Genomic DNA, 24,916 nt, shown 5'->3' with positions numbered 1-24,916 from the left:
ACCCAGATGTAGGAGGCAGACATGGAGCTTCTTTATCAGACTCAAGTTTCTTCCTCTGATCCTTCTCATTGGGGGGAAGTGTCACTTCTCCACCTATAAATAATGAACATATGAAGATTTTCTTTAGACAGTATTTGGTCAAGACTATGTTTTTGATGCATCTCTCCCAAAAAGTTACTTATTTATTTGAAAAAGTAAAGAAAATGAATGTAAACACTATTGGTGAAATATGTCCACAACATACAAGTTGGAAAACTCTAAAAATATAAATGTGGCTCCTGACGGCGTGTACAGCTACAGGAATTGGCAGCCATAGTAACCAAAGTAGGAAATCATTTTGGTGATATCCTTTCAAAATAAAAGCCAACCAACCCAGTATTGTTGTGTTTGTGTAATACCGTAAATCCTCTAATACAGGCCTGGGCCTGTATTTGACTCAAGCTCATCAAGCTCCAGGCGTTTATTGGAAGGAGGGCCAGTATTAGAGGCAGGCCTCAATTTCTATTTGAGCAAAATGAACTAATGGTTCGCTGGAGTTTTTGACAATTAAAATTGCGCCCACATTTTCAAAGTTAAACACATTTCTTTTAACAACGGTAGTTTCTGCTTCAGCCATCTCCCCCCTCCCCCTGCTTCAGCCCTCTCCCCCCTCCCCCTGCTGCAGCCCTCTCCCCCCTCCCCCTGCTTCAGCCATCTCCCCCCTCCCCCTGCTTCAGCCCTCTCCCCCATCCCCCTGCGCAGCGGCCGCAAACTCACTGATGCACCTGCAGCCTCTCGGAGTTCCTGCTGCTCTAAACATTAAAATAATTATTTCATTTTCTGTTCCTCACTTCTGATTACCTTCAATGGTGTTTGTTTGTTGCAACAGCAGGTACAAAAACTAACTTGTTTTTATTTGACTATTTTTCTGTCCTGTCTGTTTATTATCTTCCTGCATCTCCTCTCAATCCTAAAGAAAAACTGCTACCTGGGTTCATATATATTCACCTCATGAGTTACCTTTGAACTGCAGTTCTAAAAGATCTACCGACCGCAAAAACAGCGGAGCGCTCGCTGTTTGGCGGCCGTATCAGTGATCAGTGCCTTGGAGGACAAGGTGCGCGCAGCGCCCCGCTCCACAGCATGCAGCGAAACGCATCAGGCGCAAATAAAAGACAGAAAACATTAAAGGAAATGAACTGACATGAACGATCGCGTGTTAAATTAGTTTTTGAGGTGGCGACACCTGATTGTTACTGTGGCCGTGCTCAGGAGGCAGATCTACCGACCGCGAAAACAGCGGAGCGCTCCCTGCTTGCCGGCCGCATCAGTGATCTGTGCGTCGGAGGACAAGTTGATGCGCCCCGCTCCACAGCAGCGATACACATCAGGCGCAAATAAAAGACAGAAAACATTAAAGGAAATGAACCGACATGAACGATCGCGTGTCAGTACCTACGGTCTGGCACAGCGCGTTGCCCCCCTCCACCCCCCGAGCGCAGGAGCTTGTCACCTGCTGACAGCAGGCTGCTGTCTTTTCCGAGGGCTGCATCTTGCCGGTCATTATCACGTGACAGCGACTAGTCGACGACAGGCATAAAAAGTCACTATAGTGAAGTTGACTAGTTCATACAACCCCTACTGCTGCTCTCCAGAGTGTTCTGCAGCATAATCAGCACGTTCTCTTTGAACTTGATAGTGTAATGACCTGGCTGGGGTTGTAAGCCAGGTGCATTCTGGGTATTGTGTTATATGTGTTTCCTATCGTTCTGCTAGTTCCTATGTGCTGATTTGCGTGTTGTGTGAGTGTTATGTAAGCCACAGGGAAGGTGATGTGTGTTCTGTGGAGCCGGTTGAATTAGCATGGTTAACTGACACCGTGACTCTGTGTGGTAGGAGCGTGATAGAGGATCGTGTCTGTAGCGTTACAAAGCGTTGAAGTAAAAGCCTAATAAAGGTCTGCGTGAACCCCTACTGCCTCCTGCTGGTAGATTTGGGGACTATAACCCTGCCGCTGGGAAGATCATACTTGCTTGTTACCACATTCCACCCGGCCACAATAAGAGACCGGCCATTATTTACCTCTGCTGACTCCCGCACTGGCCAAAATTGGAGACCCGGCCTTTAATTGAATACCGGCCTGTATTAGAGGATTTACGGTAGATATGTTTTTCATTAGAAGAAACTGTTATTACGAAATATACATTATTCTTGTTTAAACAATAAAATTCTTACCTTCAGACAATTGAAACGTTTTAGATCAGTGGTTCCCAAAGTGACCCCTGATTTCTCTGGTTTGACAAAACAAAGCTGCTTAAAAGGTTAAATAATTCAGGGATCAAAGGAAACCACTTCAGCTCATGTTCAGTTATATTCATTTATGGCAGTTTATTGATGTTTTTTTCACAATTATGCTCAGAATATAGCATCAGCTTCTAAAATTTGTGAAAAGCATCTCACCCCTCTACCTATTGCAGATACCGATGCCAATATGGAGCAGATATGGTCAGCCGATGGCCGATATATACTGCTGATTTCCATGGCTGATATCTAGACATTTTCTACCTTATTTTCATGCTAAAATGTCACTAATAACATCAGTTGATGCACAAAATTTCTGAAGTTGAATCAGTTTTGAACTCTGAATTTAACTGTTAAATCTTAACTTTGTGTGCTGCTCAGACACCTAAATAAAGTTAATTTAGAGTTTTTATTGTGCAGATGTTCTTAGTGAACGTAAAAATACATTTAAATTAAATTCTGCAACAGCATCGGGCTGCCCAAGGATGTGCCTGGCTTTAATGAGGACAAATATCATCCAATGTTGATAGATGAACTATGGTAAATATTAGCTATCGTCTACCACTCTCCCTCTGTAATTCTTGTTGGCCCACTGTGGGAACGTTGGGAAGCACTTGGTTTAGGAAAAAATGTATTGGTGGAACAATAAACCTTTGGTGTTACAACATGATATAGAGAATTTTATTTTGAAAGGATCGCAGCACAATGCTTACCACAAAGCAGCACAAAGCTTCTCTCCATTTGTCACAAATTGCATTCTGGGAACAAAAATAAAACAGCTGAACTTTCCACATTTGAGTAACAAAGGTAAATTCTGTTTATACACTTGGGGTCATTTCAGGTGAGATCGAGAATATGAAGCCAGACAGGAAGCTAATGAAGGACGGTGACATGAAACCGGAGCATCGACCAAAACAATACTCTGGTTTATTTTTACTTTGTGGCTTTGTGTTTCGTAGAGTTTAAATAAATCCTGTTAGACCCGCTGACGCTGGTGATTCTGCTCTGTTTCCTAATTAAAGGCCAATAAAGTTTTAAATAATTCTTTTTCATTTTACATTGAGAAGTGGAGCCAAATCTGCCTGGTCAAGTCTTTCAGTAGTGAGCAACAAACACGTCTGATCCAACATGGCCGACTCTTGATATTTTAACATTCTGGGTGAGATAAAGACAGCAAGTCAGACCAGGACAATCAGCACCCGATCGAGTCTTGGGTGGACACGAAGGATTGGCGTGCAGAATGTGCCCTGACGTTCACCCCAACTCTTACAGAAACATCTGTTTGCATCACACACACACACACACACACACACACACACACACACACACACACTCCCTCTGAATGAGCAGCTGTTTGGGTTGAAAGTAAGTTCAGTTTAAGCTGCATTTTCAAATCATTCTATTCATTCAGGTGAATTTTTACTGTCCTATCTGGGAACTTTGGTGTTTTGGTCCAAGAGTTAAAAATATTGCATTTAAAATGAAGCAATTTTAAAAAATAGTCATCACTTAAGTGCAGCATCAGGAATCTGGGTGAAGCCTTTGCTTTTTGTCCAGATTCAATCAATCAACCAATCAATCAATCAATCAATCAAATTTTATTTGTATAGCACCTTCTACAACATTATCCGAAGCCCAAGGTGCTGAACAACATCATTAAAAGAAAAACATTCTCAATACATGGGCATAAAAGCACGATAAAAACATAAAATCATAAAATAGCAAGCAAACAGCATTACAGATAAGAGATATTGGAATAAGACCAATCGATTAAAAAACAAATGTCAGACAAAATAAAATCAAGCATCCGGTATAAAAAGAAGAATAGTTAAAACCATAATGTTAGGGCAATTCAAGTGACCCTAGTGCTGAAACGCAATCAGATAAAAATGAGTCTTTAAACGAGACTTAAAAACTTGAAGGGATGGAGCCTGTCTAATGCTCAGTGGCAATTTGTTCCACAGAGTTGGAGCCAAAATAGAAAAAGCACGACTACCCCTCGATCGAAACTTCGACCGGGGGACCACCAGAAGTTCCTGCTCGGCTGAGCGAAGAGCCCGAGATGGAGCATACCTGTTCAAAAGCGCAATAATATACGGGGGGGGGGGGGGGGGGCACTGCCCTGGAGGGCCTTATAAACGAGAGTTAAGATTTTAGACTGAGCTCGATATTTTACCGGGAGCCAGTGCAGAGCAGCCAGCACTGGGGTAATGTGCTCTCGACATCTAGTGCCTGTCAGGAACCTAGCCACAGAGTTCTGCACAAACTGGAGCCGTGCAACCGTGCACTGGGCCAGACCAGCATACAGAGCGTTGCAGTAGTCCAGCCGAGACAGGACGAAGGCATGCAACACAGACTCCAGATGAGCTCTGGACAGCAGAGGCCTGATCCTGGATAGTCTTTTCAGGTTAAAGAAACAGGACCTCACCACTGTATTTACATGAGTGTCAAGATTAAGTGCTGAGTCGATTTTAATCCCCAAATTACTGACCATTTTCTTTTCATAGGGTGTCAATGGGCCAAGGTCAATATCAGCACCAGAGCCATTTCTTCTGCCAGGACTAAGTATTATAACTTCCGTTTTGCTCTCATTTAGGTGTAAAAAATTTGAAGCCATCCAGCATTTTATGTCCTTCAAGCAATCCAGTAAAGGAGAAACAGATCTATCCTCCCCACGTTGAAGAGGGAGATAGATCTGGCAGTCATCAGCAAAGAAATGAAATGTCATATTATGCTGGCGAAGGAGGACTCCAAGAGGAAGCAAATAAACTGCAAATAGGAGAGGACCAAGGACAGAGCCCTGTGGCACACCCCAACGAAGTTTCACGCTGGGTGACGTTACCTCACCCATCTGAACACTAAATGTCCTGTCTTGAAGATAAGAGCGAAGCCATTGGAGGGCCTACCCAGTTATCCCTACCCAATGCTGTAGTCGGTCCAGAAGGACTTCGTGGTCAACTGTATCAAAAGCTGCAGATAAGTCAAGCAATAGCAGAACAACATCATTGTCCATGTCACAGGCTAAAAACGTGTCATTAAAAACCATTAAAAGAGCAGATTCAGTGCTGTGACCTTTCCTGAACCCTGACTGAAAGGTTTCCCATAAATCATTTGTGTCCAAAAAGGCAACCAATTGTGAATACACGACCTTCTCCAGCAGTTTGGAAAGAAAAGGGAGTTTTGAGACGGGCCTGTAATTAGCTAAGGTTGTCACATCCAGCCCCGTTTTTTTTTAACATGGGATGAATAACAGCCTTCTTAAACGAGGACGGAACCATACCAGAAGTAAGACTGCCATTTATGATTGCCAACAGCAAAGGGCCTATCACTGGAAAGAGTTCTTTATAAATTCTAGGGGGCAGCACATCACAAGGAGAGCCAGAAGGTTTGAGCTGAGCGACCAGTTTTTCCAAGTCTGATAATGCAACAGTCTCAAATGTTTCCAGTGTAGCCTGGAGCGGCTCTGGGAGTAGAGAGTCAGATGGTGAGTTTGTAATGGCAGCTCGAATAGATGTAACCTTATCAACAAAAAAGTGAAGAAAGTCATTACAAGTTTCAACTGTGGGAGGCAAAGCGCTAGAATCAGAGAACTCAAGTAGCGAATTTACTACGGAGAAAAGAGTGCGTGGATCATGAGAATTTTTTTCCACGATATCAGCAAAGAACTTCACCCTTGCTTCCTTAAGAGTTTGCTGGTAGCTAAACAAAGATTCTCTGAATATCTCACGAGAGACTTGGAGTCTGTCTTTCTTCCATTTCCTTTCTGCCCTCCTACAGGATTGCCTGCAGGCCCGAACATCATCAGAGAGCCATGGTTCTGGCCTAGGCCTCTTCTTTCTAATCCTAAGAGGTGCAATTTTATCCAAAATGTTTTTACAAATACTGTCAAATTGGAGTGTAAGCTCCTCTGCATTAAGTGACATTGTGTGTAGCTCACTTCCTTCTGCACATAGGAGCTCACCAAGCTCAATAACCTTTGCTGCATTTAAAACACGACGGAATCTCACATGGGAGGAAGCCACAGCAGGCATGCAGGGCAAGTTAAAATCACATAAAATGGGCGAGTGATCAGAAAAAACCGGGCTCAGTATCTCTACACCAGCAACAGAGAGACCAATAGACATCACTAAATCCAAGGTGTGTCCCTGCACATGAGTAGGACCCAGGACCCACTGTGACAGATTAAGGGAGCCCAACAGATGTAAAAAGTATTTGGCGAATGGCTTATCAGGGCAACACACATGAATATTAAAATCACCAAGAATCAAAACATGATCATACTTTAGCATGTTTACAGACAGGAGGTCAGAGAAGTCCTTTAAAAAGTCCACATCAAATTTAGGAGGACGATATATCAACGCCACGAGCAACAGAGGAGGTGGGCCAAGTTCAAACAGGCACATTTCAAAGCTGGGAGGAGGATTTGATGGAATAAGCTGTTTACAGTTGAAGTGAGATTTATACACGACAACCAGTCCACCGCCTCTGCCAGAAGACCTCGGGACATTAAAACATCTACAACCCACTGGTAGCAGTTCCAGTAAAGCACTCGAATCTCCCATAGGAAGCCAGCTCTCACATAGGAGTTCCAACCCCTGTGCAACAAAGAAGTCTTTCAAAATGAAAGTTTTATTCATTACCGACCTGGCGTTGACCAGACCTAGCCGTGTGAGATGTGGAGTCGTCGGCTCAGCGCTGTTTAAGCCTAGGGACGTGGATGCTACCCCCGTACAGGTCACCGGGTGGAGATTCGCTGGGTTGACTCCCCTCCATCGGTACCGAGACACTGGACGAAAGCGCGGGTGCGCTGTCTCCTCCTCAAACCCCACCAACGGCACGAGGCAGGACGGAGCTGGCTCCAACAGGCGTGATGGCGCCACAAGATGACAGCTGATACCCGTCAGCTCAGCAAGCTCCCTACGGGACCGTGACAGCTTGGACCGTAGTCTCACCCGCCGTCCACCACGCCTTCCACGACCCCTACGACGCTTCCTCCAGTTAGCCCGATCCAGGAGCCACCGAGGCACAAGTGGTGGCGCCGAGCGGCACTGGCAGGAGGACGAAAAACCGGAACTCCTCCAGCCCGTCCAAGCACCCGGTTTCACCAGGCCAGCAGCTGATCGAAGTTCTAGAAGAGCCTCTCGGTCATAAGTCAGCAACAAAGTCACATTACACACGAAAACACTTAAAAATAATAAAAAGATAAAATATCCGACAGGAGACAGACGGCTTGCCACGTACACCGGCGCCATCTTGAACCCACCTTCCAAAGCAAAAAAAAAATAAATAAATAAAAAATTTATTTATCTTTTATAAAAACAAAGTAATCTCACTAAGGGAAAAAGATGGAATCCAAATTGGATTTTTTTTAAATGCCAAACACAGAAATGTTCTGAAGTAGGGCTGCACGATATTAGGAAAACCTGCGATATTCGATAACAATGATTAATATTGCGACGACAATATTACTTGCGATAAATAAAAACTTAACTCAGAAACAAAAATAATCAAAAACAAAGAAATAAAAAAAATCATAAAAATGAGAAAAGCAAAAGGTGTCAGGAAAGGGATAAAGAAAATGATTTAAAAAAAAAGGCGATCTGTGGATCCCGGGAAAAGCAGAATCGGCAAAAAGAGCAGAACAAAGCTAACTCAGGTGTTTGCTAATCATTAAAATTAAGTGCCGTCCGCCTCGGGGGTGGGCATCTGACCTACTGTATGAGAACCCACCCAATTGTCCAAATGGGTGAAGAGCTCTATTTGATTTGTTAAAAAAAAAATGCTTCCGTTTGATTGACAGAATGCATTATGTTTAGCAAACATTGAAGCAGACCATTCATTGCGATATTTATCTGTTCTTTGCTATATGCATATTGTGCGTGCTGACATCTCGATAACGATATATTGTGCAGCTCTATTCTGAAATATTCCTATAGTAGCATTTTACCCCTGTGAAGAGGCTTTCGGGGACGCTTTTCATAACATCTGAAACAGTAGCTCACAATATTATTCAGGTAAATGCATAAAACCACAGAAACTTTACTTACTCTGAATCTGTGGGATTTTATTGATAAAGCGCCTTTTTATGCTTTTGCTTTTTACCATCTCATTATCTTTTATTCTTCTTGAATTCTCTTGTGCTGATGGTTTATAACTTGTCTGTTGTTCAGTGACATAAAAAAGCTGAGTGTTGTAATAAAATCAGATCTGACCAGTTATAGATGCTGTCATAAATGTGTTTAAGATGGTGAATGTCGAGTGCAACACGTCATATTTTATGTGATCTTAAACAAGAGAGACAAATTAATGGAAAATTAACTTTCAGTTTGATTTAAACATTCTGGTCAAACATCTTTTCATCTTCATAAAAACAAGATCCTTAACTCTTTACCTGCAGCAATATTTAAACTAGTATCCGAATCCCAGAATGAAAGAGCAGCAGCAACGGACCCTGATGACTTCTGTCATCAGAAAACACGCCAGAGCCAAAACTTCATTCATGATCTGTTGCCTTGTTTGGTTTGTGGCGTCAGTCCCTGATGGAGAATCGTCTCTAGTTGACGACAGGTTTAGATTAAACATCCACCGAAGCACGAAGCGAATGTAATGAGTTACAGTGACAAAGATCCGCTTGCTGAGGCTTGCAGCTCTGAGAAGATCTCTGCATTTCATAGCGACGCTGTGAGAAGAACAACTGTAATATTCTCACCAGGCGCTCAGATATTAGGAAACAATATCAAGAGTTTAGGAGCCATAAGCTGAAAGGTAACCGGTAGTTTGATTTTCTCACAGCTGTCTTCTGGTGGAGCACAGGTGTTTTAAGGTGTGGTGATGTGATTGCAGGTGAGGTGTGCCGCTGTTTTTGCTCTGGGAACGTTTGTGGGAAACTCAGCTGAGAGGACAGACCACTCCACCACCATCGACCATAACGTGGCCATGATGTTGGCGCAACTCCTCAACGATGGCAGTCCGGTGGTCCGAAAGGTCTTGACACACCCACCATCACAGTTTCCTAGCCAGCTGCATATATATAAGGGGAAATAGTGTGTGTGTGTGTGTGTGTGTGTGTGTGTGTGTGTGTGTGTGTGTGTGTGTGTGTGTGTGTGCGCGCGCGCGTGCGTGCGTGTGTGTGTGTGTGTCATTTGTCTGACAGTACAGCGCCAAATCCATTTCTTACATTTTACCAGTTTTCAGAGAAATGCCTATTTGAAAAATAAATATCTGATTTCACACAAAAACATTCCCCGGTCAGGCAAGAAATCTCATCAGATCAAATGTGACTTTGGTGTAAACAAATGTGGACGAGAAGCGTGCAGCACGCTTCCATCACCTCACTTTCTGGCAGCGCACTTGTTAGTCCACGAAACAGAGGCAAGACAATGCAACATGATCTTGAGCCTGACGTGCTTTCGAGGAAGACTCCACCACACTGATTATCTTATAAGATTATCTTTAGTCGTTAAAGTCATACTATGCGACTTTTTCATATTTTAGATCATTTTCTTGAGCCAGTATTTGCTAAAATTACCCTTTTCAGCAGGAATATTCTGGGCCTGGAGGGCTGCTATCCAGCATGTTTTAGTGGTTTCTCTGCTCCAACGCACTTGATTCAGGGGTTGAATCACCTGTTCAGCAGTTCATCAGGCTCTACAGAAGTCTGTTAATCACCTGCTGAACGAGCTGGATACCGGCTCTCCAGGCCCTGAATTGAATACCCCTGCTTTACAGGGTTAATTAAATGTCTCTCAGACCCCCTACTGCCCTCTGTGGCCAGACAGAATATTGCACTTGCAACTTCAGAGTGGCGGCCTCCCACCTGCTGGACTTAGAAAAATGGAGCTGACATTCCAGCACTTCAGTCTGCTTCTAGCATGCTTTTTTGCATGTTTTACATCATGAACACAGCTGATTTATTTGATTTAGTGATGAATCACTCCCGTAGACACTAATGAAGGCTGAGGAGACACTTCAGCAGTTAGATTAAAGTGGTAAAAAGACAAACACACAGCGAGGAGATAAGTTTTGCTTTTGGTTCTACTAAATGGACACTGGGGTGCTAAAAGAAAGTCAAAACTGCCAAGTGTGCCTTTAAGATTGATTATCTTCATAAATCGGGCCTTGGAGGTCAGAATAATTATTTAAATGTGAAAATAAATTTGGGTTAAAAACATTTCTTTGAAGAGTCCTCTTTTAGGGCCACGATCATTGATTTGTTGGATATTTTGTTTGTCAGGAGCTGGTGGTGGCGTTGAGTCATCTGGTGGTCCAGTACGAGAGCAACTTCTGCACCGTCGCCCTCCAGTTCATAGAGGAGGAGAAGAACTATGCCGTTCCTTCTCCGGCCAACACTGCTGGTAGGAGCTACAGGAGCTTCATGCGGGAAGTCTGTTTAGGGATGAACCTAACCCAACTGTCAGACTTATTTTTAATGGTTTGGTTTACATAATGTTCATAATCATTTAGACTAGACAGATGTGGAGTTGGAAAGTGGAGCTTGAGCATGTTCTCCGTATCTGTCCTGCATTTATTTATCACAGGTTTTAGCATAAATTTAAGGAGGAGTTCAAAGGATCTAAACATGGAGTTAAGCTTCTCAGCCCAGGCAGGTTTGTAGAGGTTACAGGGGTGAGTTTCTATGGAAAAATCTCCTTTTTTTAGGGTGAATCATTTTCTTTAAACTCAATCTGTCACAAATGAACAAATCAGATTGATGCACAGGTGCAGGATTATTTTGGGGCTCCTGGAATTCCTTTTGTAGTTATTTTGTTTATTTTTTGCACATTTTCAGTCTGAAATGTTCCTAACTTCTCACAGCTCACACTCAGAATGAACGGAACCAAAGTTCCTCAATGTTACGGCTCAGAAATGATATCTATGACTTTTCTGCTGACTTTCAGAACCAGGAAACCTGACTCCTGTGAGAGACAGCCCAGCAATCCCTCGCCTGCGATCCGTCAACTCCTACACCAACATTCGCACTGCCACCACCGCCCGCAACCTGAACAAAAGCCTGCAGAACCTCAACGTCAACGAAGAGGGTAAGTGGGAGCTATGGATGCCGGGAAATGGAGCAGTGATGAAAGGAAGCCAGATCTGAGTGGAGAGACATACGTTTTACACATAGGTTAAAGCTGCCTTCCAGAGATTTCCTCTTTCAGAAATTATGTATGCGCTCTCAATTAACCACACTTTCTCCCACACTTCTCGTGCATCTGGCCGAGGTGGTGGAACGGGCATGTTAATTTCCAACGAATGGATATACAGTCAGTTGCTACACATCACCAAGTACAACTCCTTTGAATACCATGCCATCCAGGTAACTGTACCGAAACAATTATTTTTGGTTGTCATATATCGCCAACCAGGTGAACTCGGAGACTTTCTTGATGAACTCCACACCCTGCTCTCCTCCATTCCTGAGCACGACTGTCCCACAATGGTCCTTGGAGACATGAATATTCACCTGGACAATCCCAGCTCATCAGGCTTCCTGTCACCAATGTCATCATTTGATCTAAAACTAGTACAAAGTCCTCCAACTCACAAAGGTGGAAAAGCACCTGACCTCATTTTCACCAGAAACTGTGCCATAAACACAATCTCTGTCACACCGCTGCATCTTTCAGATCATTACTTCATCCATTTCAGCACGACTCTATGAGGGAGGTCCACTGCTTCCTCCCCAGTGGTCTCATTCTGCCGCAACCTCCGCAATCTGGCACCCAACCACTTCTCCTCTCTTGTTGCCTTCACTCTTCCATCTCTCAGCACTTTCTCTGCTTATGAAGTGAATGAAGCCATCGAGTCACTCTGCTCTTGTCTCAACAACTTGAGCCCTTTAGCCACTAGACCTGCTAGATCCTCTCAGTCCCTTGGCTAAATGATACCCTCCGGTCTCTACGCACCAATCTTAGAGCTGCGGAACGGAAATTGTGCAAAACAAAAGATCCTCGTGATCAATTGAAATTTCATGAATTACTGTCCTCATTCTCTGCCAGCATCACTGATGCAAAGAAAGCTTTCTACACTGACAAAATTCTCAGCTCTACGACTCTCAGAAACTATTTTCGACATTCAAAACTCTGCTCAACCCTCCGTCTCCACCTCCTACCAACAATCTATCAGCTGACACCTTTGCCTCATTCTTCACTGACAAAGTGGCAGCTATAAGCAAAGAGTTTACTCAACTGGCCACTCCTGAACATTCGCTACCACAAACTCCTTCTAGCCCAACCATTCTACTGCTTCAATTTCCTCTTTTCCCCTCTCACTGAGAACTGTGTGTCCAAGCTTCTCACGTGCAGCCGCCCTACTACATGCCCACTCGACCCCATTCCAACTAAGCTGCTCCAAGCTATTGCTCCTACAGTAGCCGCAGCAGTCACACATGTGATCAACGCTTCACTGACATCCGGTACATTTCCCACCTCTCTCAAGCATGCTCAGGTTAAACCGCTGCTAAAAAACCCATCTCTTCCTCCAAATCACGTGGAGAACTACCGACCTATCTCTCTCCTCCCTTTTCTGTCCAAAATCATTGAAAGGGTGGCTTTCAAGCAGATCACAAAATACCTCTCACTGAACTGTCTGTTTGACCCTTACCGATCTGGGTTCAAAAAGGGCCACTCCACTGAAACTGCTCTGTTTGCAGTGACGGAATCCTTAAATGAAGCTAGAGTGACTGCCAAATCCTCCGTGCTTATCCTGCTCGACTTATCGGCTGCATTTGACACTGTCAACCATGGCTTCCTTTTGTCCAGTCTCTCTTGCATGGGCATCACAGAGAACACACACGCCTGGTTTGAATCGATCATTCAGTGTATCTTGGCTTGGACAATCCTCTATCATGCACCATCTTGCCACAGGAGTCCCCCAGGGCTCTGTACTAGGATCTCTTCTCTTTGCCATATACACCACCTCACTGGGTGAGATCATTCGATCACATGGCTTCTCCTACCACTGCTATGCAGACGACACCCAGCTCTATCTGTCATTTCCACCAGATGACCACACTGTCTCTGCATGAAAATCAAACTGTCTCTCTGACATTTCAAAATGGATGAAATCCCACCATCTCCAACTCAACCTCTCTAAAACTGAACTACTTGTCATCCCAGCAAAATCATCCATACAGCACAATATCTCAATCCAAAATGACTTCCTATCTCTGGCTCCTTCAAAGGCAGTTCAAAATCTGAGTGTTGTGATAGATGAACACCTGACCTTTAAAGATCATGTTGCCTCTGTTGCTCGTTCATGCCGCTTTGCGCTGTATAACATACGAAAGATCAGACCATACCTAACACAACATGCCACCCAGCTCCTGGTGCAATCTACTATCATCTTCCACCTCGACTACTGCAATGCCCTTCTAACTGGTCTTCTAACAGCCTGTACTGTGAGACCTCTTCAAATGGTCCAGAACGCAGCGGCGCGTCTGGTCTTCAATCAGCCAAAAAGAGCACATGTCACCCCTCTGTTCATTGAGCTCCACTGGCTACTGCTAGCAGCACGCATCAAATTAAAATCGCTAACACTAGCATACAAAGTCTGAGATGGTACGGCTCCCATCTACCTGAATCCTCTTGCAAAGGCTTACGTCTCATTTGATTCATCGGCTAGCAGTGCCTACACCACGCTCAGGACAGTCCAGACTCTTCTCATGCATCGTTCCACAAATGTGGAATGACCTACCAAGCACTACCAGAACAGGGGCTTCCTTTTTGATTTTCAAGAAACTCCTGAAGACCCTGATCTTCAGAGAGCATCTTCTTAACTAGCACCTTCCCTGCACCCGTCCCCCCTCTCTACTGTCCACTCCTTGTTCCCTCCTCTCCATGATTCATCATGCTGTCTCACTGCCACCTATGAGTGACTGGAAATAGTTTGTTGTTGTTGTTAGCCTCAAGGGAAACATGCCGATTATAACTTGTAAGTCACTTTGGACTAAAGTGTCTGCTAAATACATAAACATAAACATGTATGATTTGTCAGAAATCTGTAAAAGTGATTATCTTATCATGTACTGTGATATAATATAAACAATACGTCTTTTTTTTTTTTTTTTTTGCTAAGCACACCTCCTGCCCGGCAGAGCTCCGTGCAATAGGAAACTGAGCGCCGACCAGAACTAACCAATAGCGTCAGACTACCGCTTAGACACTTCACATTTAAGGAATACCTCTGCTGATGCAGAGTTGATGAACTTTTCACGGATAAGAAAGTCTCTAAAATATAAATATATGAAAACACAACATGACATGAGAATAATACTCGTAAAACAACTTGTTTTAGCTCTGTTTGTCGGCTACAGAAGCACATTTATAAACAGAAACGTGAAGTCACCATCTTGAAAAAAACAGACCATCTGTTTTTGTGTGATACGCTTGTAAGCCACTAGATGGTGCCATTGGATAAGAGAAATACTCCAGAAAGAAGCTTTAAATAAAGTCTGCAGAAATTCATTTTAAACGATTTCCATAAATAATTTTAATTGTTTAATTTGATAATTACACACAGTCTGTCATGGTGAAGAGAGAGCTGAGCCACAAGGCAAAGCTCTCGATTTACCGGTCGATCTACGTTCCTACCCTCATCTATGGTCACAAGCTTTGGGTAGTGACCGAAAGAACGAGATTGCAGGTGCAAGCGGCTGAAATACATTATCTCTGCAGGGTGTCTGGGCTCTCCCTTAGAGATGGGGTGAGAAGCTTGGTCATCTGTGAGGGGCTTTGAGTAGACCCACTGCTCCTCCATGTTGAGAGGAGCGAGTTGTGGTGGCTCGTGCATCTAGTTAGGATGCCTCCTGAACACCTCTCTGGTGAGGTTTTCCAGGCACGTCCAACCGGGAGGAGACCTAAAGGAAGACCCAGGACACGCTGTAGGGACTATGTCTCTTGGCTGGTCAGGGAACATCTTGGGATTCCTTTGGAAAATAATGTTAAATATTTTCAATAATAAACTTTATTTTATTACGTCAGGTTTTAATTTTAAACACATCAGATCTGCTCTGAAGGAGGTCTGTGATATGTTAATGAGCTCTTATTACATATTTAATGAGGAAATGTGTTAGAATATGATTTATCTGATTGTCACGACTCAATTTTAATTATGATTTTAATTGGTTTAGTTCTAATTCAGCTATTAACAGCTCACTGCAAAGCTTCTCATTTTCATTGCTCTACAAATCTGATCTAAAGTGAAACATTTAGTTGCAACTGCTGCATATTAGTCAGCTGCACATCCATGATGCGAATCTCCTGTTCCACCATCCCAAAGTTTCTTTATTGGATTGAGCTCTGGTGACTGTGGAGGCCATTTGTGTGCAACGAACACATTGTCAAGTTCAAGAAACCAGTCTGAGATGATTCAAGCTTCATAACATGGGGCATTAACCTGCTAGAAGTAGCCATCAGAAGAAGGGTACACTGTGGTTATAAAGGGATGGACATGTTCAGCAATAATATTTGGGTACGGTGTGGCGCTTCAACTATGAGCAAATAGTACTAAGAGGCCTAAAGTGTGCCAAGAAAATGTCCTCCACACCATTACACCACCACCAGCAGCCTGACCCGTTGATACAACGCAGGATGCATCCATGCTTTCAGACCCTTCCATCCAAAAATCGCAGCAGAAATCGAGACTCATCGGACCAGGCAACATTTTTCCAATCTTCAATTGTCCAGTTTTGGTGAGCCTGTGTGAATTGCAGCCTCAGTTTCCTGTTCTTAGCTGACAGGAGTGACACCCGGTGTGGTCTTCTGTTGCTGTAGCCCATCTGCCTCAAGGTTTGACGCGTTCAGAGATGCTCTTCTGCATACCTTGGTTGTAATGATTATTGAAAATTGGCACACTTCATCAACGCTCAGGGAGACTTCTGCCCTGGACATGGAGGAGCAAGGCTGTACTCCAAGCTCCTCTCCTCATACCAGCCACTTCTAGTCATTTTTTTACACGCTACACTTAGAAAACACGTCAAGCTCAGCGGTTCAGATTGCACCAGACAGGAAATCAAACATCTGGCAACTTTTAAAATAACACACATGAAGATTTCCAGATGCTTAAGCATAAAAAAATGTCTCATAACCGGTGACATCATCGTGGCCGAGGTTAAAAGAACAGAAACTAAAACACAAACCATTTTTGATACATGCTGCTGTTTTTCTGCTTGCTCGTTAATGTGTGAAATGGCGAAGTCACGCTTGATCTCGCAGTTTTCCTTTGATTTTGTTTTACCTCACAGGACCAACTGTGTGCAAGGCCTTTGCAGCAGATGCATGTCTGAACGGCTCCTGTTGGGAAGGGACGCGCTGCACACATCCATTATGTTACGCATCTGGTGGAAAGCTCAGCTAAAGCACTCAAATCCATCTCTGTGAGAGTTTTTTACAAAAAACTTCACAGAAAGGTTTTTATATCGACCATAGACCTGTTTTAAATTTTTTTTAAGTTTTTTAAAGCCGCCTTTAATATAGGCATCCCTAATTAGTTGCAGTAAAGTCACATTTGAACTTTTACTCCATAGCCTGCTGCTCCAAACCTGCCACATCTCAGTGATTCAAGCAGCTCCGTCTAACCGCTCTCGCTCCGTCTCACGCTGCCAGACTCTGTGATGCATAAGCTCTGTTTGGTGCTAAATCACTGGTGGTTGGTGAAGTGCCTAACCTACTGCTGACACTGTTTCTAATTCACATTCTCAGTGCTCACTGCGGTATGCAGGGGTGTTTATCATCAATAAGCTCAGAGCCGAGCGGCTCCTTATTCTCTACCAATCTCCGTTCCCACGTTTCAGCCCGCAGTTTGATTCCAGGATTCATGGCATTTTGGTTTGAATGAGTCAGAGTAATGTTCGGTGAAACTCAGAGTTACAGCGGTGCAGGATTGGACCTGAAAGCTGAAATGAAGGTATGATCGTGTTGCCTTCAAGGACCACAACAGCTTATATTCTAAAGCTGTAAAGCTGCTGCTGCTTTGTTTTGTTTCATTTTTCCAATAACGCCAAAAAGTCTAAATGAATTGTTTCCTGTTTAGAACATGTTTATGTAATCTGCTTTTTTCTCATCCAGGTGGACCAGCAGCCTTCTCCCCTGGAAACCTGAGCACCAGCAGTAGCGCCAGCAGCACGTTGGGGAGCCCCGACAATGACGAGTACATCCTCTCCTTTGAAACCATCGACAAGATGCGACGAGTTTCGTCTTATTCCTCCCTCAACTCCCTTATAGGTAACAACCCGTCTGCAGATTCTGGGCTCTATAGCTCCGGGTGTTCAGCCAGATCAAACAGGAACTCTGAACCCATCTATTGTGTTTCCTCAGAATCCGAGTCCGCCTGTCAGAACTGTTGCATAACATCTTGTATAATGCGGCTCTGGAGGAGCGCTGTCGTGTTCAAAAATACCTCGACTTCATAAACAACAGAATTTAAACACAAAACCTGCTTCATAAGCAGAAAAGACAGGTGCTTACAATGCACAGGCTTCAAAGTTAAAGATGTGGTGCATTATGGGAACTTTATTTGACCTTTCCTAATGTATTCTGGTCTGTACAGCTTCTGTTTGGAGGATCGTTTTCCTGAACGTTAACCTTTGAGGTTTCTTTAATCTCAAGTCATCCAAACTTATCCAGAGTTTATAAAATAGTTCCTTATAAAAATGAACAGAAGTGTGAAGAGTCAAACTTCTACCATCCAGGGTTCAAGTGATGAAATCGTAATTTTTTTTTTTGTTTTATTTATTTTTTTGTCTCTTGCAGTTTTGTCATTTTAGTTTTGTGTTGTGGCTCTGCTTCAGTGTTTAGCTGCTGCAGCATGGCAGGGTGTAACACAAACTTTATTAATAATGTGTAAGAATTGGACTAAAAACACAAACCAGAGCAAGTAATGCAACTTTAGACCTCCCGCCCAGAAGAGGACCAGTCCTTCCAAGGAAGGTCAGGGACAACAAATCAGCATCCAGTAAGAGAGAAGCGTTAAATGCTTCTGCTGATCCTATTCACTTAATGCTGCGCTCAGGTGATGCGCGGGTTCAAGCAGAAAAGCTATTAAATCGCTCCCATTGCCACGAAACCTCCAATTATTCCATCCGGCTTTGTTGCATCATGTTTTGTGTTTTAGAATTTGCAAAATGTGAAACAAAACAGTTCTATTCCTCTAAAAGACAATAAGTGTCATTCCCTTCATTTTGAATAAACACAATTCAAAGGTCCACCCCCTTCAGGTCCCTCCGTCCTAAGCCGCAACTTCTAAAGAGAATGTTGACCACAACAGATCCTGTCCAACAACCATAGAAACATAACATTATCTTACATTTTTGACCCAATGTGGCGCCTTTTATGCCACAGTTCTTAGTGTAACGCACCTACATGCTTAATGAGCTGAAACTACATATGAATACCCCGCATCTCTACCTCCTGAGGGGTCGTTGGAGTTGTTAGCCTCTATTGTGTGGGAATTGTTGTGTTGATTAGTTGCAAAAACGCCTTCAAGAAACCAAATAAGTCCAGTTGCCTTCATTGCCCTTTGGATTACGATTAGTGCAGTTACTTTATTGGTTGCCATCATTTTGTGGAGAGAATTTCAAACAATGTGGCAAAAAATGCTGCAGAAAAACATTTCCTACCCACCTTAGGGGCTTGTTTTAGTTTCATATCAATTTTCTTTAACCATCACTAAAATGGGCAAATGGCCTGTATTCGATGTAGCACCTCCTAGAGTTCAACAACCCCCAAGGTGCTTTACAACGCAACAGTCATTCACCCATTCACACTCTGGTGGTGATGAGTTAAAGCGTAGTAGCCTCAGCTGCCCTGGGGTGCATTGACAGAGGCGAGGCTGCCGTATACAGGCACCACTTGTCCCACTGACCACCACCAGCAGATAAGGCAGGTCTTGCCCAAAGACAACTACTGCATCAGACTGAGAGGGGTGGAAACCTGCAACCTTCTGTTAACAGGCTGGGCAATTAACTCCTGATCCACTGTGAGTTTCTTTGTGTTTTATTCCAACTTTTCCAACCTTCTGTTTCATAAATCTGTTAAGATCCACACGTTTCTGACATTATTGGACAGAGTGGCGGTCAAAAGGTTCAGCTGCCCCTTTTCCTGTTTAAGAACCTCCATCTTTTACTCGTGGATTTTTGTGTTCGGCTTTAGGAAAAATTGGACCAAGAAAATCCAAATCCTGGAAGTAAAACTGATGAAAGAACCATCAGTAATTACTGCTTGGCACATCCCTCGCTCTTGTTACGCTTTTATCCAACAAATCAAACATTTGATGCTCGTTTGAAACCTTTTTCAAGCCACTCACTGCTGGATGAGGTTCCTGTGAGAGCAGGTTAGGAGACACAAACGCCCACCACCCACCCTCTGAGGATTTGAAACATCGGGGCTTTTTCATTCTGTTGTGACTTAAAAATCATCATTCTGTTGTTTTATTGTTGTTTATCTTGTTTGCAGTCTTTTTCTTAAACACCACAGGGTTTTTGTTCTCCTTTTCCTTTGATTTGTTTCTTCTTTTTTTAGTTTCAAGTTTTCAGTTTCATCACATTTATCTGCAAACAGAAGCGTTGAGAGGCCCGTGTGTTGTCGTACAAATTGGAACCATAAATGCTGAATGCATCTCCTGCTGGACATGGGCCTGCAGCAAACCAGCAGGGCAGCTAAACTGCGTGGGGGGTGAAGTTCTTTGATTTATTGACTCACTACTACTATCATTTGTACAAGTCCTGCAACACTAGCAGCCACACTATCATCTCTCTTAGGAAAAATGCTACCAAGGGTGAGGTTTAGCTAAGCGATAGTTTAAGAAATGGCCGATGTTAGTAGACACTGAGTTGGTGTAATTATTGTCTGATTGCACCCTTTCAAAAATCAACAAAACCATATTTTTCTGCATGTTAACTGCACATATATTGAAATCTCTCACTGAGACGAGTGTGTCTACATTCCTGTGGCCAGGAGATGGGGATCATGTCTAAAAGAAAGAGATCCCAGGTAAAAGAGGCCAAAAAGATCTTCCTGCTCTAGGCTCAGTGTTGGAGACGAGGATGGGAGCTCCTAGTGGAGTCGCTGCTCCTCTTCATCTAAAGGAGTAAAGCTGAGGTGCTCAGGTGTCTGATTAAGATGTCCCCCTGACCGCCTCCTTCTTGAAGGTTTCCCTGAGACGTTCCACTGAGAGGAGATCCCAGGGAAGACCAAAAACTTGCTGAAGGGATCATATATCCTCTTTGGCCTTTTAGCACCTTTTTATTCATTATGATTTCTTACTTGATCCTGATCGTGTCACCATCAAACTTTAACTTTGGTGACATGAAGTTGTTCTCCTGCATTTGTCTGAAAGCCTCTGCCAATAAGACGTTTCAAACTGAAAGCAACTATTGGACCAGTCGGCTGTCAGTCTCGCCAAACTGCAGCACCTCCCTGGGTCCTCCACTCATAACGCACTTGCATATTTAGCAACAGAACACTACTGGTGTGAGAGGTTTGTGGCTCAATAGTATCAGAGAAGGAGAAACAGCCGGCTGCTACCACTTCAACTTTAGGACAAACTACTAGAGTCCCAAAAAGAAAAACGCCATTTGAAGTCACAGACAACAAAAGATGTTTGGACCTAAAACGGCGACTGGTGTTTGACGATCTCTTGTTTCCTCTTGAAATGTGGGTCTCTAGTTTCGACAAAAGCGTCTCAGGGAAAATACCTGAGGGGTATCGCGTTTAAAACCTAGCTTGTTCTGTAAATTCACTAAAGCAGCTTTAAGTGTACGCCCCATAATCGGAGGGTTGCAGGTTTGAGCCCCATTTTTGTGTCCTTAAGCAAGGTACTTAACCCGCCTTTCCTGCTGGTTAGGGTTGCTGTCAGGGCGCCCCAGGGCAGCGGCGGCTGTGTTGTAGTTTATCACCCCTACTGTGTGAAAGTGTGTGTTCTTGGGTGGAAGACTGTTAGTGTTGTAAATCTCTTTGGGGGGCTGTAGAACCCTAGAAGACGCTCTTATCACATACAGGCCATTCAGCATTTACTTTAACGTGGATGGAGATATTTTCATAAATAAAGAAATAAGAAACCTGTTCCAATAAATTTTAATGTAATGGACCGGATCTGATGATCACATCTTTTCCTGTATCTAAACCGACATTTTACTCATCTCACCCAAAAGATTTAAATTCACTTTAGCTTTTCTGTCTGCTTGTGATATCGTCTGCCATTTGAAGAGCATCGTAGACATTATTTTCTAATTTGGTGCTGCTCACACCTCTCCCGTGTGTGAAATGTTCCTAGGAGAAGAGGTTTTTTCTTTCTGCTTTTAGACATCCTAAAGCATTTCTAATGTTCAACCATTCAAAGCTCAATACTAAAAATCCCCTCGCACTGGTAACTGTACTTTATTACATTTTCCTGAATTTTGGGGCAATAATAACGTGATGCAGTGGGTCATTTAGTTGGTGGTTAACATCTTTACAAATTTACATCCATTTCACTGTGTTTAAATGACACGAGAGTCAAGTCAGGACGCAGCGCTCAGACACTGAATCATATTCACTGTCATGCCCCGTCACCGGGAACATGCAAAGATGGTGCAGCGGTAATTTGTGTGCATTCGTAATATAAAGCAGCAGTTAAATGGGAGAGGAGCTGTATTTCACATTTATCAACTGGCAGTTTACTGCAGCTGCAAGAGTGCAGGCTAGCTGTCGCTAATCACATCCTCCCCCTAAGTCTGCAGCCTAATCACCTCCTTAACTCCCTCTCAGTTTTCCTCTCTTAGTTTCTTTCCTCTTTCTGTCCTTTTCTCTCCTCCTCACCCCTTTTTGACCATTTTCTGTCTTTTAGAGGATTCTGACCTAAGCCGTCCTCTGGTGTCCTCACCCTCTCTCTTCCTTCATTGACACGCCTTCAGGCCTTCTCGCCACCAGCTTCCCTCCTGCTTCATGACACTTCAGTCTTTTTTCTCCGAATGGTCTTCCTCTGTCTTCAGTCTGCCCTCGCTGGTGTCTCCTCTTTGAAAAACAAGAATATTGAAGTGCTCTCCAGAGACTCGATAATAAGTGGGTTCAGACTTGAGTCTACTCTTTCTATTTCCAAACTTGCGAGGACTGCCTTTGTTTTGGGAAACATACGAAAGCGATGAACGAGGAGTAGAAAAAGAGAAACAACTGAAACAGAAAGTACAGCCTAAAAGACACAAGTAGTGGTTGGAATTGTTGTTTAAAAAATGCTAAAATAATTGTATTGGGAATTGGTTTTTTATCTGACCAACAGTAAAGTAAAATGCTTGTACTACTTACTAGACGTGTAACGGTATACGTTCTGCAGAAACGCATACCGATTTCCTACATGGATGTGTAACTGTGCTGCACGTTAGCCGTTAGCCAGCAACATAAGCAGCTGTATCCAAATTCAAGGGCTGCATCCTTCAAAGACCCGACCGACCTGGTTCACATAGGCTGGTGTGGGACACTGGAAAGACCAGAAGTGAACAGCTTAACAATTAGGCAGTCTTACCTCAGCATTTGTCCTGATCCCTAGCAACTACGAGGGTGTTAAACACATGTTTAAACCAAACTTTGTGCCATATGAACAACCTTAGTGTTTCATTGGGGAGATGGTGGCTGAGGAAGTAAATGCCTGCCCCGTAACCGGAGAGTTGCAGTTTCGAGCCCCGCTCAGTTTGCCATAGTTGTGTCCTTCTCATTTCACCCTCCTTACATAATGGTAGTGGTCAGAAGTATTGGTGGTGCCTGTGCATGGCAAATTAATTGTTTTGTCAAAATATATATAATAACATCTGAAACGTACTATCATGGAAAAACCTTCTCTAGTCCGGCTTTGGCCCCTCAGCTATATTACTGGCTCATAAACCATCCTTCAAACTGATCCTCCAGGGTATCTGCAGGTCCTTAAAAAGTCTTAAATTTGCTTTTCCAAATTTAAGGCCTTAAAAATCCTTAAAAATTACAAAAAATCCTTAAATAGAGTTTCCAAAGGTCTTAAATAACCAAAGACCCAATAAACAAGATTCTTTTATTTCTATAAAATTTTTGTGAATTTCTAGTTAGTGTTCAGCATTTTTTGTGTATGATATTGGCGTAAGCAGAACCATACAGTTGGTTGTGAAAGGGGGCTATTTTTAGATGAGCACGCTAGTGGGAGTTTGCGCCATGGGGAAGTGCAACATTAATGGTAACTGGATGGCTAATCCCACATTTGCGACGTGGTTAGCACCAGTTCTAGGCAATAGCTGGAAATTATAGCTTTAATTTAATTTAAAAAAATGGCTTCAATTTGGTCCAAGTGGCCTTAAAAAAGGTCTTAAAAAGTCTTAAATTTGGCTCCCTTAAACCCCACTGTACACAATGCCCTCTGAGAAGGAAACGCTTGTTTTCAAACAGGAAATGAAGCTAGCTGAGCTGCCTAGTGTCACGGACAGAATCTCCTGTTCTGTTTTGCAGATCTTGTTGAAGAAGTTGTTCTGTTTAGAACCAATCAGGATGGGTGGGCGTGGCCAGCAACAGCTGACAGAGCCCTGAAAAGGCTCATTCTGGAAGGTGCTGAAACTGTCAAGAATAAGCCTACTGAAATCTCTTTATGTGAGAGGGATGTTTGCACAAAAAAACTCATTAACATGTTTTGTATCAACCATAGAACTGTTATATTTTGAGAAACAAAGTCTTAATAAGTCTCCTTTAAAAATACCCCAAGATACTTGAACTCCTTCACTGGCGATAGGACCAAAAGGTGGCAGTCCACCCTCTCCAAGTCGAGAAAAACAGCTGCAGATTTCGAGAAATCGATCCAAGCTGCTTTGGCTGAGAACCTGATGAGGATCATAGTTTGATGAAGCTAAGATAAACGCAGCTTCTGCAAAAAGGCAGAGATGAGATTCTACTGCCACCCACTGTGGGTGGCTCCTTTAATCTGTCTTAACTGAAGTTCTTCTGTGTGTCTTTTTTCCCAGGTGTGTCCTTCAACAGTGTTTACACTCAGATCTGGAGAGTTCTCCTACATCTGGCTGCAGATCCTTTCCCAGAGGTTTCAGATTTGGCCATGAAGGTCCTCAACAGCATCGCTTACAAGGTTTGTTACGTTTGAGTGTTTAAATATTCTCGTTTATGATGCACCCATTTCAGATCCACACCCCTCTCCCTCCCTCTGGCATGTGCTTCCCTCAGAAGGCCATTGCTTTTGTGCAAATGCAATTAGGTGCCAATGACTCCCCCAGGCTTGGCACAGCCTAGCCGAGCTGGCGGAGAGCCTGCTGTAACTCCAGGAGCTGTAATAACCGCTCTGCTCCACCACACATCCTTACCTGAGGCTACATTTTAACTTTCTTCTCCCAAAACGACTAAACTATCTACTCAAACAGACAAGCAGCTCTGTAAGGACATGATTTACAGTTTAATATAGAGAGCCAGAATGTGGGAACGTGTAGATTTCAGCAAAGTCTCTGACTGACCTGAGCTGATAAACAGATAAAGAGCTAATAAAAGTCCATTATGATGTCATCAGTCAGCTTCTCCACTGCCAGGCAACGTATGCTTAACTTCTAGTAGACCATCATCATCCTGATCACAGTCACAAAGCTCTGATCAGATGTGTGGTGGAGTGTTTGATGGGATGTTTATGCAGCATTTTTTAATTACTGAAG

At 43.4% G+C, this 24,916-nt stretch overlaps 1 protein-coding gene across 3 annotated transcripts in view; it reads left to right on the top strand.

Annotated features, from left to right (window-relative positions):
• The window catches only part of rptor (regulatory associated protein of MTOR, complex 1), a 253,616-nt gene that overhangs the window by 168,633 nt on the left and 60,067 nt on the right, over positions 1-24,916 (top strand). For all 3 annotated transcript variants that reach the window (XM_070550035.1, XM_070550033.1, XM_070550034.1), the window contains exons 18-22: positions 9,124-9,264; positions 10,514-10,634; positions 11,178-11,318; positions 17,346-17,501; positions 24,227-24,345. In XM_070550035.1, coding sequence (XP_070406136.1) covers positions 9,124-9,264; positions 10,514-10,634; positions 11,178-11,318; positions 17,346-17,501; positions 24,227-24,345 — 678 coding nt within the window. The remainder of the gene's footprint in view (positions 1-9,123; positions 9,265-10,513; positions 10,635-11,177; positions 11,319-17,345; positions 17,502-24,226; positions 24,346-24,916) is intronic.

The sequence above is a fragment of the Nothobranchius furzeri genome, chromosome 4 (assembly GCF_043380555.1).
Source record: "Nothobranchius furzeri strain GRZ-AD chromosome 4, NfurGRZ-RIMD1, whole genome shotgun sequence".
Classification (NCBI taxonomy): domain Eukaryota; kingdom Metazoa; phylum Chordata; class Actinopteri; order Cyprinodontiformes; family Nothobranchiidae; genus Nothobranchius; species Nothobranchius furzeri.
This window is presented reverse-complemented; position numbering and strand designations above follow the sequence as displayed.